Source organism: Hermetia illucens, chromosome 4, assembly GCF_905115235.1.
Source record: "Hermetia illucens chromosome 4, iHerIll2.2.curated.20191125, whole genome shotgun sequence".
Lineage (NCBI taxonomy): Eukaryota > Metazoa > Arthropoda > Insecta > Diptera > Stratiomyidae > Hermetia > Hermetia illucens.
The window spans coordinates 65,480,932-65,497,517 of record NC_051852.1 but is presented as its reverse complement, the minus strand read 5'-3'; the positions used below and the strand labels follow the sequence as shown (position 1 = coordinate 65,497,517).

At 43.7% G+C, this 16,586-nt stretch overlaps 1 protein-coding gene across 4 annotated transcripts in view; it reads right to left on the bottom strand.

Annotated features, from left to right (window-relative positions):
- Positions 1 to 16,586, bottom strand: part of LOC119653882 (leucine-zipper-like transcriptional regulator 1 homolog) — a 195,560-nt gene that overhangs the window by 150,937 nt on the left and 28,037 nt on the right. For all 4 annotated transcript variants that reach the window (XR_005249773.1, XR_005249772.1, XM_038058998.1 and 1 more), the window contains exons 3-7: positions 2,949 to 3,257; positions 2,781 to 2,895; positions 2,555 to 2,718; positions 2,024 to 2,500; positions 1,816 to 1,973 (exon numbers count right to left, since the gene is read on the bottom strand). Coding sequence is in view for 2 of the 4 variants with exons in the window: in XM_038058998.1 (XP_037914926.1) it covers positions 1,816 to 1,973; positions 2,024 to 2,500; positions 2,555 to 2,718; positions 2,781 to 2,895; positions 2,949 to 3,257 (1,223 nt within the window). In the remaining 2 variants the exon portion in view is untranslated. The remainder of the gene's footprint in view (positions 1 to 1,815; positions 1,974 to 2,023; positions 2,501 to 2,554; positions 2,719 to 2,780; positions 2,896 to 2,948; positions 3,258 to 16,586) is intronic.

Sequence of the window (16,586 nt, the reverse complement as noted above, 5' to 3'; positions counted from 1 at the left end):
ACACTTCAAGGCCTAGATCCAATATGGATTGTTGCGCCAACGGTTATTATTATTAATATTGTACCGTTTTCTTTCTCGAAATTGCTCAGAACAGGCTTTGAACAGAGTAGAGCACACACAACTATTGTACAAGGTAAGAAAAATTCTACGAGCAAGCATATATAGAAGGTCGGTCGTTCCGATTGGAATACAAAAGTTTCACATACAAAGATCATCCTATCAAAGCAGGTGTTCCCAAAGAAGCGTACTAGCACTATTATTGTATCTGATGTTCCCAACTAGCCAGTTAACGATAATCTCCTTACATTTACTCTCGCACATGGCGAAATAAATTTCGAATGGCACATGGCGAAATAAATTTCGAATGCTGCGGATCCCGCCGCGCCACAAAGGCATAATCCCACGGTCCTCTTCGAACACGGATTGATTTTGGGACCACAATCAGAGCCCCGCCATGACTGGCACAGCGGTACTGGTTTATACTGAGTGCAGGCTCAGCATTCATATCAGTGGATGCGAGGACTATTTAACACCTCTACCGCAACTAAGGGGTACGGAACCCGAGTTGTACAGCGCAACTTCACGCTTGAACTCCGAGGAGCTCTGGCCGCGATGTAGGCATAACCACAACCGCCATGAAACTCCCACTAGGGGGCCAACTGCAAATAACCGGACCGAGAACACATCCTCCAGGAATTCTCCTGGAGCATATGCTCTCAGAGAGCCATCCCGGTTCTCATGGTACCAAATAACCTCCGGTGAGGCTTCGTGGCAAGAGCCATTTAAGATGAGTCCCTTGCAGACTCGGGTTTGATCGCCCTCCTCGAGTACGTGGGGACGGCACTCCCAAACGGAGTTGCGCTGACATGTGGCTTGGTGACCCCGATGGTAGCAGAGGCCGCTTTGTGCATTCTTCCAAATGGTTGATAATCGCGTAAGTTAGATCATTTCTTCTTTCTTGGGGCACCATTTAATGCGCCGCGGGCCAGTGCGTTCCTCACGCTGTTTTATCGGTGGCTTAATTCGCAGGATGGCAATCAACCGCCGATGTTGAGGTGCGATGGCCTCATAGGGAACGGCTTTGCAATCAGTGACGGTGGTAAAATGTTAGCGTCTTATGACAATATAGTCGATTTGCGTTTTACTGTTCGCACTATAAAATGTAGAAAGATGAGACAATCTTTTGATGAACCATGTATTCATAAGTACAAGGTCATGGGAGTCCGCAAAATCGATTATATGCTCGCCACGCTCATTGCGCTACGAACCCCTTTCCCCCATGGCACCTGTTACTGTCTGCCTTTTCACCCGCATAACCATTAAGGTCACCGGCAATAATAATATATCCGCCAGTAGGAACGTGACCATCGGGTTTCTTGCAGAGCGCAGATATCAATGCTGGAAGATCACCCAAATATTGTTGCCTGAAAATGGTTACATATTTCTTATTGACATGACATAATTGATGTATACTTCATATCCAGCTCAGGATACCGCTAAAACTAGTCTTATAGTAGTCAAAAATTCCAAACACCAGGAAGGAATTTATGTTTTTTTAGTTACTAAAATTTTGTCATATATCGTTAATTCTGTATATATAAATATAATACTGTATATCACGTAAGTTTAATAAATTTGGACACGTTGTACAAACTATTCATTTATGCTTTAGTTTTGTAAAAGAACACCAAACATTCATTGAAGTTATATTTGATCATTTCGCAGGAAGAAGCATCGGTGAACTTAAGCATTTGTTGCGCATTGCATATAAAATATACATAGATAGAAAATAAAAAACTACATCACTGTACTTACAATCGATTTTATCTGTGTAGATGTAGTTGAGGAGAATCTCGAAGGCCTCTGTCGTTGCATTAGGCAGCCGAACTTCAACTATAGGGCGATCAGAAAACGGTATATCTAAAGCGCCGTATACTTTTTCTAAGTGTTGATTTCTAGCATCTCGAGCAGACCTGTAAACAAATTATTAACTGATTTTTTTCAAAGAAAGAGAAAAACTTACAATATCTTGTTTCTCAGAAACTTGGAGCGCGCTGCAACCAAAGCAATATGGGCAGAGATCTTGATTTCTTCGGGGCCAATAACAAATTGAATATCGCAGAATTGTCGATCATTGAAAAATTTCCCGAAATCATCTCGTAGGGTACACCGTGGGTAACTAGAAAATTGAAAACGGTATGTATCACCCCGACGTATACTATTATCAACAGTTCCGCCAAAAATGTACATGGCATCGCCAATAACTGCCGATGCATGGAAAACTCGTCCTGAAGGAACATTTGAGTTTGCTTCCGGAATAATAACTGACCAGCATTGCGAATCGAGATCATAACAATGTAGATCGTTTGGCAAAGTAGAGTCAGCCGAACCTCCAAACACGTAGAGAAATCGATCATGATGCACCATAGTGTGACCATAACGACGTGACGGAGGTGGGCATGCTCCCCGTAAAACGTGCTCGTTGGCTATTTTCCGCCAGCTACAACAAATTTTCTATAATTTCGTTTAATGCCTCAAATATTAATATTATTACGTTTTTGTTTTGAAATGAAATTCAAACAAATCATTGGTAATTTGAAGACCACTCTGTCCAGAAAAAACATACATGCAATCTCGAGCAACTGCAACTGGAAAATTACAACAAGTTGGTGGTCGATCTCCTTTCTGTTCTATTTCTTCCCATTGATGAGTTTCAGTCTGAAATTTGAGAAATGTGGTTATCTAAAAACAATATTTGCAAAATTTGAAAATGAAATTACATCCAGAGGCACTGTCCACATATCATTTAAACGAGCATTACCATCGTATCCAGCGAATATCCATAACTTCTGATCGTAGACAGCAGCCCCATGTGCCGAACGTGGGACTGGTTGCCTAGAATATACTCTTTTATGTATCTAGTTTTTCCGTAAGTAGTTTACATTTACTTTCCAACGAATTTCCACTCAACCCATTGTGCACTTTGAAATTTGTATTCGAATAAATCGTTTTTATTAGTTAAATTGGAATTTGAATAAATATCTCCAGTGTATCCACCAAAAATAAACATTGAATTTCCATAAACTACCGCTGTATGATGATAACGAGGAGCAGGAGCTGAACCAGTTGCATATGCTCGCCCCCACGATTTATCTTTCACGCCAAAGCATATCAAATCGTTTAGCATATTTTTTCCATTGTCTCCGCCAAAAACATACATCGCATCTTTATATGCAACGACTGTGTGCTTACTTCGCCTGAAACAAATTTGAAAAAGTGCATATTAGCTGTAGGGAATTCTTTGTAGGAGCTTATTTATACAACAGATTAACAAAAAATGCAACTTCTTCACTAGAATATTATCTGGAAAGACCTAGTCAATAGCGTCGCCTGGGGATGATGTTCCGGGTAGATTGCCACTTTGATGAGGTTATCTGCTGGAAGGTAGACGGTTAAAAGATGTCTTCTTTTTTAAAGTTTTGTATAAAACAAAACCTTATTAAAATCGGTTTGCTGTCCGTCTTTCACACGCATTTTTCTCGGAGACTGTAGCAGCGATTTACACCAAATTTCGTTTAAAGGTGGGAACTGTGAACGCTCACGCATACAGTGAGTTACATCCTTTTACGTTGAAATTAAGGGGTATATAGTCTTGTGGGATATCAAATTAAAGGCCTCGATTAGTACTTTTCGAAGCTGGTCTCCGTGACATTTGTTAGAAAAGCGGGGAGTGCGGCAAGTTGAAAGTGGTCATTTATTTAATGGGGCCATTCTCAGAAACTGCCAAACCAAAAAATCTGGAAAAAATCAAGAGGCTGCCACTATACCTTGGCTAGGCTCCGAAATACCTTCCATACTGATATCCCTTCAAATAAAGTTAATAATAGTATATTACTATAGTTTTCAGTAATTGGCTGCAGAGCCCCCCTTAAGTGCATCCTAGCACCACGAAATTGCGGCAGTGTAAGCTATAATATACAGCTTGATCCTACCAAGTTTGATCGAAATCGCACTATTCCCAACAAAGTTATAATAGGTCAAATTTGTCACTTCTTTGGAAATTCAAGATTTTGAATGTCAATATCTCGAGTGATAAGTGGATATTCTTACATAATATATGCGTATATTACGTGTTACGTACTAATACGACAAATTCACACTCAACTGTCTTTATAAAAGAAATACACAAAACTTTTCATACCTGAAGCGTCCAGCTTTCGGTTTTTCGATTTGTTTAAGGTTTTGTGTAAAACAAAACTTTATTAAAATCGATTCCCTGCCTGTCTGTCACACGCACTTTTCTCCAAAACGGGGAACTATGAAACCCCACATGATATAAATTTACGTGGAGCTTGAAAGGGTGCCTCTATACATGGAAACGGGAATATAACATTCTTTTCACCGCATATAGTCAGTTAGTACTAGTATCAGTTTCGAAGTGGATTGTGACGTATGCAACTAAGGAGTCAAAATGTGCAGACTTAAACTGAAATCTAGGCCCCAAAATATGACCCATTCCGATATCTCCTCAAATAAACTTACCAGTAGTATATTACCTATGTTTAGAAATTGACTGGTAAATGCTCCTTAAGTTCATCCTAGGTGCACCAGCATAGAAGACGAAATCGCGCGCATACCTGCCAAGTTTCATGATCAAATCCGGCCATCAGTGTCAAAGTTACAGCAGTTCAAATTTTCAATTTCGCGCAAATTTACTGCATTATAAGCCATGTAAATTAGATGCTGACGCCATAATTAACAAGAATAATTCGAGTAAAATATTAAAATTCCATTAATGAAGAATCCACTTCTCCCCGGCCCTTTTAAAAGTTTTGTTTGTAAAACAAAACATTATTAAAAATCGATTGAATATCTGTCTGTCTCTTTGTCTTTCAGTCAGTCACACGCACTTTTCTAACGGCTATCCCGTTTGGCACAAAGTTTGATGATAAGGCAGGAACTGTAAACGCCCACACATGTAGTAAATTACATCTTTCTATGTTGAGTTTAAGGGGCATACATACATACATACATGTAAAAGGAGGATGTACATTTTGTTTTTTTTACAGAATATAGTCGGATTGGGTGTCAAATGAAAGGCCTCAGTACTTTCCAAAGCCGATATTAATTTGGGCATTGGTTGAAAGGGCGGGGAGTACGGGAGATCGAAAATGATGATTTCTATAACGGAGCCATTCTCCCGACAGAATAATCTGAAAAAAATCATGAAGCTGCCTCTACACTATAGACGCAACTATAAATTAAATCAATAATAGTATATTACTATCTTTTTGGGGAAATTAATTAGGAACCCCCTTAAGTTTATCTCAGTATGAAGCATGATATTCCATAAAGTTACAGTAGCCCAAATTTGTCCTTTTCGTGAAAATTAACTGGAATCCAAAATACTGTTTAGTTTATCAATATCACATTAAAGAGAGTAGTTTGACATGCTAAATATACATATACATTACGGGCTACTTAAAAGTGGGATATTTCTGCACTCGAATATACTTGTAGGAAAACAAGCAAAGCCTTTTATACCTGAAGCGTTTAGCTTCCGGTTTCCCGACTTGTTTGTATATGTTGTAGGTTAACTTCTTCAGCAGGTGAATGCAAGGGGTACGATCCTCTTCAAGTCCACCCAACTACTGGCCTATGCTGACGATATCGACATCATGGGAAGAACCACCCGAGACGTGCAAACTGCCTTCATCCAGATCGAGCAGGCGGCGCGAGATCTTGGGCTGCACATCAATGAAGGCAAGACAAAATATATGGTGGCAACGTCAGCACCGAAGACGAATCAACCAACAACATCAAACCGCACTGGTCAAACACAAACACGAACAAGAATAAGGATAGGAGAATACAACTTTGAGACCGTTGACAATTTCTCCTATCTAGGGTCGAAAATCACAACCGATAACAACTACGATGATGAAATCCGCGCACGGTTGTTGTCAGCCAACAGAGCCTATTTCAGCTTACAAAGACTGTTCCGCTCGAAACGTCTCACCATAGGGTCAAAGCTCTTACTGTACAAGACTATAATCTTGCCAGTCCTCATGTATTCCTCGGAAACTTGGGTTCTTAGCAAGAAAAATTGCGAAATCTTGGCCGCGTTCGAGAGAAGAATCCTCCGAAGAATTTTTGGCCCCCTACATGAGGATGGACGATTCCGTAGCCTACACAATGACGAAATCTATGAGCGATACCATGACCGTCCGGTTGTGGATAAAATCCGGCTCAATAGGTTACGGTGGGCAGGTCACATAATCCGTATGGATGAAGATGATCCCACCCGGAAAGTCTATAAGGGCAATATCTATGGTAGGAAAAGAAGACGAGGCAGACCCTGCCTAAGATGGAGCGATGGCGTGGGCCAGGACGCCAGACAGCTTTTAGGGATATCGAATTGGTGGACCTCGGCGCAAAACCGGGATGTCTGGAGTTCCTTATTAAGGCAGGCCTAGACCGGATACCGGTTGTTGCGTCGTTGATGATGATGATTATGTTGTAAAATGCTTAGTGTTTATATAACAGCACTGACCTCTTAATCATGTTTTGAGGTAATCGTGGGTCGGCAAATGAGAATAAGAAAGTAGGTTATGGTAGGTCTAGAATAAACATAAGGAAATATAAGAGGGAGTCGATTTTTAAAAGCGAACCCGAAAGATAGGGAAAGTTTAAGTAGTGTAAAGTAACGTAAACGTAAGTGTAAATTAAGTGGAATGAATAACAAATTTAAGTATAATAACAAATAAAATTTGATTAGAAACGGAACTAAAGAGTTTGAGTGTTAAAAAGAAGTGAACAGTGAAAGTGGAGGTCACGACATTTGGCGCAGCCGGTAGGATGTAAGTGTCTTTATATTCCTGATTTTACTTAAATTATAAATTATATAATTGAATAATTGAGTGAATCCTGCGTGGGGAAGTTAGTGTGCCATTAAATTTAGTGTGATGTTAAATTTATTGTGGCGTTGAAGTGTTGCACGCAGGTGATTGTGCCGTTGTGGAGTCCAGAGTTTGGGACTAAATGACCAACGTGTTGACAAAAGAGGAGCTTGCTCTTTTTCAATCGCTGCAAGTCGAGAAAGGTTTGTGGGCGGACACTATTGCTCAACTGAAAAAGGATCAGGCAGACACAATCAAAAGCCTTTTCCTTTTTGCGGAGCAAATAGAAACCGAATTAAGGGCTCGGGGAGAACAAGTAAATATAAAGAGTGATACTCTTAGTGCGGTGGAGGTTGTGGATACTCTACTATCTAGCCTCCTAGAAAGTGTACAGCATAGGGAGGAAGGATTGGAGGGGAAATTAGCACAAAGGAATAAAGACTTGGAACAATTAAGCAAGATAGTGAGTGAACTAAAGCGACAATTAAAGGAAGCAGAAGAGTGCAACGTGGAATTGGAAAAGCAGCTAAACAGAAAAATCGTAAATATTGAACTAGGTGTTCGCGGAAGTAAGGAATTGAATAAATACGAAAGGAGGAAAAGTGTCAGTGGCGTGAGTGGAACAGAAAGTGCTGGTATCACTTCATTGAAAACGCGCGCAAGTGAAGCACAGGCTAGGTCCAGAAACGAAATTAACAAAATAGCTCCGGTAGGGAATGATATCTATGATAGGGTCATGGATATGGTGATAAAGTTCGTTCCTTCTTTTTCGGGGGAAAGATCACCCTTCCTCGTTTCGGAACTAACTAAATTTTTAGACTGCGTGACAGAGCTTTATGAGCGACTACCAGAGGAGCAAAAGGTTGTTCTGTTTAGTTGCATCAAATACTGGCTGACAGGGGATGCCTACTATTTGATATCCACGGCGGACTGTTGAACAATCAGAGATTTGGAATTGACTCTGAGCAATGAATACGTCACAAAGAGATCATTAGATGAGCTTCGAGATGAACTTATAATGTGCAGACAGCGGCCTGGAGAGAAACTGGAGGAATATGCGCAGCGGGTTAGCTTATTGCTAAAACGGACGCAGGATACCATTAGCGTGAAGTATCCTGGGGGTGATGAAGGTCTTAAAGAATTTGAGCGCGATTGTATCGGAGCTTTTAAGGTAGGTGTATTGTATGATGGTACAAGAGGGCATCTGGTGGATAGAAGTTTCACGACATTGGAACAAGCTAAAGCAGATGCCATTTTTTATGAGGACGACTGCCGAAGGCTTTTAGGTTATTCGCGTTTCAGTGATCGTTCCTTCGGACAGTTTCCGGGAAGTAGCTTTGAGGCTACCAGCACGGTTCCTTTCGGGAGTATGTCATTTACGACCGGGGGAAACTACAAGCCACCTTTGGAATCTGCACAGTACCCGCCGATCTCTAATAATGTCAGCAGTCACAATAACACTTCTTCCTCCTCGGCTGGACAGGATCCCCGGCAGTGTCCTTCGTCGAGTTCAGGACCACCCCTTGGCAGGAAAGGGAAAATTGTAGATTGTTTCCATTGTGGGAAATTCGGGCACCGGGCAAGGGAGTGTAGAATGAGACAGGTTGAGCCCTTTTGCGCTCACTGCCGGAAGTACGGACATACCTCGGGACCATGCTCTCGACAGAAATCTCCCCGATCTTCGCAGCAGGGTCGATGTAACGTAAACGTTGTAGGATTACAGGATGATGAGGGGTTGCCACAGTATTGCGATTTTTGCGCTACGCGGGATCATGACCCTTCGAATTGCTTGCGCAAGTACCTGGCGGAACAGAACCAATCAAAAAACGAGTAGAAGCCGTCCTTGGGGGAGATGAGACGAAGAGTGAGGTACAGGAAGGGGAATTTTCAGAAGTTGAAGTGTACTGTGATGGAGTGATTGAAGTCCCCGTTGATATAGGAATTAGAACAAAACTATTATTACTTGTAGACATAGGGGCCGCGTGTAACTTAATAAAAAAATCAGAAGTGAGGAAAGGAGTAGGTTTAGATATAACCGAACAAATTAGGATTAGTGGACTGTTTGGGGAAGAAAGGAAAACACTTGGCAGATGTAAAGGTCGGGTGAAATTGGGTTCGGAATGGCACAATTGTGATTTTAATGTGGTTGAGAACCAGGAGTCCCTCCTATATGATGGAATTTTGGGGAGGGACTTCTTGCAGGGGCGCGCCATCATTGATTGTATTTCAGGAATTTTAGCGGTATCCAGGAAGGCTTACGGACAGGTTAATACGCATCGTGGAGTACATGATTCTTCTCAGAGGACGGGGAAAGATATTGAGGAAACCGACGAGGGCGAACTGGAGGGGAGAGTATTTCGGTCATTGTTTAATGAAGACTGTGAAAGGAATTGTGCGTCGGTACAAAGTGGCGAAATAAGGAATGAGGACGTTCAAGTAGGCTCGAAGTAGCTGCACGGTAGGAGTGCGGAATCTGTGACGGAGGATACATGAATAACAATGGAAGAGCTGCAGAGGGCGGAAAGAAGCAACAACGTAGCGTCGGAGTTTGAAAACTGGGAAGGTTCCACACGAGAGGAAGCAGAGCTAGAAAATATTAGGGTAGGTCCTAGGAAAGAAAGGATCGTTGAGTTACCCGTAGAGTTTGAAGAGACCCGAATTTGTCTTCGTCAGGAAGTAGTGCCGGGTGTATTTTTAAGTAATGCCGTAGTGAAACCTCGAAATGGGACGGTTTTCATTGGGCTCATCAACGTGAACGAGAAGGAAGTGAAGCTTAGGAATCTTAGGCCTGAGTTCGGGTATTTGTCTGACTATAAACTCTGGCGGTCGGAGGAAGGACCGAGCCGACATCTGAACACCGATAGACTTAAGCAGTTAAAGGAGATACTGGAGTTATCGGACAATCTTAATCAGGAAGAAAGGGATAGCATTACTCAGTTGTGCCTGGAGTATGGAGATATATTCCTACTCCCTGGGGATAAGTTGCCGTACACGGAAGCGAAGACTTTTTCGATACCCCTATTACCGGGCGCGGTGCCTGCAAATAAGCCACAGTATCGGATACCGCAGGCTCATCGAGATGAATGTAATCGGCAGATAAATAAACTTTTGGAGGATGATATAATTGAGCCAAGTGATAGTCCGTACAACTCCCCATTCATTCTGGTACCGAAGAAGCAGCTAAAGGGCGGGGAAAAAACTTTTCGCCTATGTGTAAATTTCCGTGACCTTAACACTAAAGTGGTACCAATGTCATATCCATTGCTACGGATTGAGGATATCTTGGATGAACTTGGGAACTCAAGATACTTCTCTACACTCGATTTGGCGCAAGGGTATCACCAAGTGCTTATCGATGAGGAGGATAGGTGTAAAACTGCATTCAGTTTCTTGTACCAGCACCTGCAGTTTAAGAGGGTACCTTTTGGTATTAAAACTGCTCCTGCATTTTGCCAGTCTTTGCTGAACCAGGTTTTGTCAGGCTTACAGGGTATAAAATGCTTTGTATATCTGGATGATGTAGTTATGTTTGACAAAAACTTGGACGAGCACAGCCGAAAATTGAGGGAGATATTTCAACGATTCCGTGAAACCTGGCTGAGGCTTCAGCCAGCGAAGTGTCAGTTCCTGCGAAAGGAGGTAACTTACTTGGGGCACGTTTGCTCAGAAGATGGAATTAGATCCGATCCCAAACTAACAGAGAAAGTCAGGGATTTCCCGCGGCCGAAAACCCCCAAGCAGATAAAATCATTCCTTGGGTTGGCGAATTACTATAGAAAATTTGTACCCGGTTTTGCGAATATTGCGGCGCCTATTAATCGCCTGGTGAGGAAAAATGTGAAGTTTAAATGGGGTGAAAGGTGCGAGAAGGCTATTGAGAGATTGAAGAAAGAACTAGTCTCGCCGCCCGTCTTGGCGTATCCGCAATTCGATAAGGAATTTCCATTGGTGACACATGCTAGTGGAAAAGCTCTGGGTGCGGTACTGGAACAGGAGGGACGGCCAGTGGGGTATGCGAGTCGTATGCTGAACTCAGCGGCGAGGAATTACTCAACTTTTGAGCGAGAACTTTTGGCACTGACATGGGCGACAAAAAATTACCGTTGTTACCTCCTGGGGAGGCCATTTAAATTGTTCACGGATCACAAGCCGTTGAAGGGAATGCTAAAGGCTAGAGACACCACTAGCCGGATGCTTGGGCTTCAACAGAAGTTGTCTGAGTATGATTACCAATTGCTATATAAGCCGGGCCGTAATATGGGGAATGCAGATGCTTTGAGTAGGGTGGTACAGCGAGAAGCCTCAGCAGAGCCCTGGTCTGATTGCTTAGTGGTAACGCGATCAAAAGGGCAGGTGCAAGTAGAAGATGAAAAGCGCACTGGTAAGGAGGAGTTAGGGCAGCCTAATTTCCGAGAGAGGCAAGACGTACAAGAAATAAGGAGTCCAGAGGAAGTACGGCTAGTCCTTAGAGACTATCATGACTCACGGTTCGGAGGCCACTTTGGGGCCAGTAAAACTTTCGCTAGAGTCAGAAGGTTTTTCAGGTGGAAGGGGATGAAAAAAGACGTCCAGCGACATGTGGCCAAGTGTCTCAAATGCCAGAAGAACAAGAATCATCGTCAAACGAGGATGCCGTTGGTGGTTACTTCGGTATCGGATAGGCCATTCGATAAGATATATATCGATTTGGTGGCACCGTTGCCTGAGACCCCGAGGGATCACAAGTACATTCTGTCGATGGTGGACGACTTGACAAGGTTTGTGGATTTCGCTGCACTGCCTAACCAGGAAGCTAATACAGTGGCCAAGGTGTTATTTAATGAAATAATTAGTCGTTATTCTTTACCACGGTCCATTGTGACGGATCAAGGAGCAAATTTCACAGGTGAGGTTTTCAAGTCTTTATGTAAACTTTTGAATGTGAAGAAGTTGCAAACGACGGCATATCATCCGCAGTCTAATGCTGTAGAAAGGCAGCATTCGATCTTGGGGAACTATTTGAGATGTTTCGTGGATGATGCACCTGGAGATTGGGACGAATACCTCAGGACGGCGGCTCACACCTACAATAACACGCCCCACTCTGGAACGGGGGTGTGACCGTTGGAAACTCTTTTCGGGTTTGTGTCAGATATACCAAGTAGTTTACAATGACCAACTGTACCATAAGCAGCTGCGTAGGAAACTGCAAGTTGCTTTCAAGCATGTGAAAGAACATTTGATGAACGCTAAGGGGGTATCTAAGAGGGGGTACGACAGGAAGATGAATTCTATTCAGGTACATGTTGGTGATAGTGTCCTACTGAAAGATACGCGAAGATCTAGTAAACTGGATTCTATCTTCCGAGGCCCGTACAAGGTTGTCAATGTCCATTCTCCTGAAAATATATCAATTCTAGTGAATGGGAAGTTCCGAAGAGTTCATGTGAACAGAGTTAGAATTTTTAATGCCTAGAAGGTCAAATGAGTAATGTCGCTCTTGACTAGATGAACGGACAGTTTTCTCAACTAGGCAAGCAAGCGGACTGGCGACGGGTGCTGCAATTGCGGTGAATAAGTATAATCGTTTCCCATTTGTATAAATCCCTCTTTAGGCGATCGAATTGAGTTTCTTTCTCTCTTTGCAGGCATCAGCTACTGCTACTCCCACCATTAGTGTAAGATTTTCAGTAGTTAGTAGTAGATATGTAGGGAAAAGAAAAGAAAAACAAAATATTGTATAATAGTTAGTGGTAGATGGTAGTGGGGAAGAATATGAAATTTGTAAAATTAGGAATAACAACTGTTAGAAATAAGGCGACCTTCACATTGCTGCTAGTTTCGTGGTGGTGGACATTGGTTTACGGCGGAATGCTGCAGGTGAAGCAGGTCGAGCCTACAGGAGCCCTGTTTGAGGAAATAGGGCGCTTGCATTTGTTCGCGTCCCGATGGTCTATCTTGACAAAAATCCAACTAGGAGATACAAGCGAATCGTGGGAAATGGTGGCAAACATCTCTAAGTTAGACAGGCTATATGCAGAGCTGAATGGAATTGACGCGAGGTGTGGAGTTCTGGCAGCAACCATACATCGCTGGCTGGATGAAGAGAAAAGCGAAAGGAGGCAGCTTCTCCACGTGGTAACAGAAACCCCTCGGCGTGGAAGGCGATCTTTCTTTGATGGTATTGGGAGGCTTAGCAAGACTCTCTTTGGTACTATGGATTCCACAGATGAGAAGCGAATTAATGACGGGCTGGCGGAGTTGGATGCCAAGGAGAATCGGACTTTCCATTTACTGGAGGAACAAGTGAGCGTGATGAAGTCCAATTACGAATTATACAACGAGACGAGGGGGCAGGAAGCAAAAGAACGAAAGCGAATCGTGTTGCTCTATGCATCTTTAGCAGCAGCTTTGAATTCGACAGCGAGTGCGATGAACTTCGAGGAGCGACGGAGTGATGTAATCGAGCTCTTTTTATTAGCGCAGTTGGAAATTCAGATTTTGCTGGACTGTCAATGAACTCTAAGAGGGATCATTGAGAACGCGAAATATGGAAGGCTACACCCAGGTCTACTTCATAATCAAGACCTCCTAGCACTCTTGAAACAGCTACCAAATCGGAATCCTCTGAATGTGGAGACTTTGAGTCTGGATCATCAATTGCTGGATCAATTGATGAAGGTTCAAATGGTGCAAATTGGTCGCGATCTGCTGTTCCGACTCGATGTGCCGTTGCTAGAGGAGCGATTGTTTCAACTTTTCCGAGCGTATGCTATTCCGGCGGCTCTGGATGGAGGGTTTCATTACTATCATTTGGAAGCCGACTATTTGGCGGTTAGTAGTGCCGCCCAACATTTCGCCCTGATGAGTGAAAAGGGAATTAGCGAATGTACCCCGATGTTGTTGGCAGCTGATGAGACATGCTTCGCATGTGAAAAGAAAGTTCCTATCATTGTGTCGGCTGAAAGGATGTGTGTGACCAGCATTTTTGCCAAAATTGATAATAAGGGCTGCCGTGGCAGTTGTTCTAACCCTTGGGGTGGAATAATTAAAATGAATACACGTAATTATTGGCTCTTTATCCTGAGGAAGGTAGTGGCAGTTACGTAGCGGAATGGGAGTGTTGGTACTTGGAGAGCGGTGCGTTTTGCGGGCGGACGGGTTTCGCTTGACGTCGCAAGATGTGGTAAAGAAAGAGGTCTTCAATCATACGGGTCAATGCTGTGACGTGGTTCAACCGTAACCGGAAGAGATTCGTGAGCTCGTGCGACTTGATGAAACAAGGCCCTTGCACGTACTGAACGCTGAAGGATTAGGTGAGCGGTGGCGCAGCGAAGGTCGGGCGGTGGAGGAGCTAACAAGACAAGTTAAGGAGGAGGAATTCGTTCGACAACATCAGGCAGCGAGAAGACTGCATATGTGCACATAGCAGGTACACTAGGCATTATGTTCGTTATTATCATTGCAGTGGCGTTGATGGCATATGTCAGGTGGAGGAGGACAGCAGGACGAGATCAATCGATTAAGTCAAATACAGAAAAAGTGACGTCTTCGGTCGACAGTCAGCAAGCAGATATATTAAGAAAAGGAACACTCTTATCAGCAACCTGTCACGGCTGTCCAGTGAAAGTTCCGATTCCACCACCTTTGCCGTTGGACACACGCACAGACACCATACAACAAGAGGGGTTAGCATCATCGAGCCAGGTTTTGTCAGGGAAAAATAGTGCAGAATGTCAGCAACATCAATCTCGACTAGAAATAGCTTCACCCAGCGATATTGGACACTGTCCACAGAAATCATCGGCATGTCGATCATTGTTTAAGTTAAGTTAAGTGAATTGTAATTATATTAATAGGAAAACTGTTTATTTCATAAATGGGGGCGACCTAGAAGTGTGTAATCGATATTGTGATAGAAAGTGCAAGCTTTGTATTACAATATGCGGAACATATTTGTCGGTCAGTATTGTGTTGTAAAAATCTGAAGGTGGTCAAAGGGTAGTTAGGTCCCGGGGCGAAACGTGGATTGGTACCCACGATGAAGCATAAAACCTGGGAAATGCCTGCTGAACCAACACCAACAGCTCTACTACCAAACCCTATCTCCACCTCCACGTGGTGACCGCTGGGAGCTCTTTCTTGACGAAAAGCTGCAGACGGAGAAGGATGAAGGCGAGTCTCCCGCGCCTAAAAACGGGACAAATTGTACCAACTGGTCCTCCAGGTTGGGGGTTGGGTAGGGCTGACAACCCTACACGGAAAACAACTTGTTACGAAGCCACAACAGGAGCCTCGGAAAGGACGGATTTTAAAACGACGGACCCGGCAACGAAAAAGGAACAACGATTTGCGCATTTTCTCATGGAACGTGCGCTCCCTGTACAAAGATGAAGCTGATAAGCAGCTAGCCGATACCCTGTCCCAATATAGGGTAACAGCGTTGCAAGAGATGCGATGGACAGGGACCGGTTTCCTGGAGAAGAGCCACTACACCATATATTATAGCGGTCATCCAGTAAACCATGTGCTCGGAGTAGGTTTCTTAGTCAGCCAAAAAATGAAACCTGCTGTTATCGGCTTTGAAAACATAAGCGAACGGCTATGCACTCTGCGCTTGCGAGGCAAGTTTAGAAATATAAGCCTCATAAACGTTCACGCCCCTACAGAGGAGACTGCAGAGTCGGAGAAGGATACCTTCTACGAGGCAGTAGAAAGAACCCTCGAAGCCTGTCCCAGATATGATATCAAAATCATACTTGGGGATTTTAACAGCCAAGTAGGGAAGGAGCCCGTATTCAGGCGATACGTTGGCTCCCATAGCTTACACGAAAAAACACATGACAACGGACTGCGGACTATTCAATTAGCAGGGTCACACGAAATGGTTGTTGGAAGTACCTGGTTTGCGCGGAAAGCGGTCCACAAACACTTTCAACCAAATTGACCATGTGTTGATCGAACGCCACCACCTCTCAGCCTTGATGAATGTCAGAACAGATAGGGGGGCCAATATAGACTCGGATCACTATCTCGTTGGCATGGTGCTCCGAGCTCGAATAACAATACCACCTAGAATCCCCTCTGACAATCAGGTGAGAGTGAACACTGAAGCCATCCACAACACAACCCTCCGCGACACCTATAAGAAGGAAATGGATGCCGCAATAACCGCAGTCAACAGAGGACCTGGAGATGAAGCATCAACTAATGATCTTCACAACCACCTGAAGAACGTTATCATAGATACGGCCACAAATATACTTGGCCCCAGCCGCAAAAGGAGTCGGAACGGCTGGTTTGACGATGAATGTAAGCTAGCAACGGAACGGAAGAATGCCGCATACCGAGTAATGTTGCATTCTCAAAGAACGCGGGCACGCGCAGAGACTTATCACGAACTCCGTCGAGCGGAGAAGCGACTTCACAGACGGAAAAAAGAAGCCTGGGAGAACCAACAAGTCTGTGAACTAGAAAAGTACAGGGAGCAACCGCACCAGGCGCGGAAGTTTTACCAACAAGTCAGCAGGATGAAGCCTTATACACCTCGATGCTCATCCTGCCGAGACAAAGAGGGAAATCTGATTTCCGGCAGAATGGGCATATTAGAGCGATGGGTTGAGTACTTTGATGAGCTACTGAACAACCAGAATATCGGCGAGTTGGAGGTCCCGCCAACTGAAGACGACGGACAAATACTGCCACCAC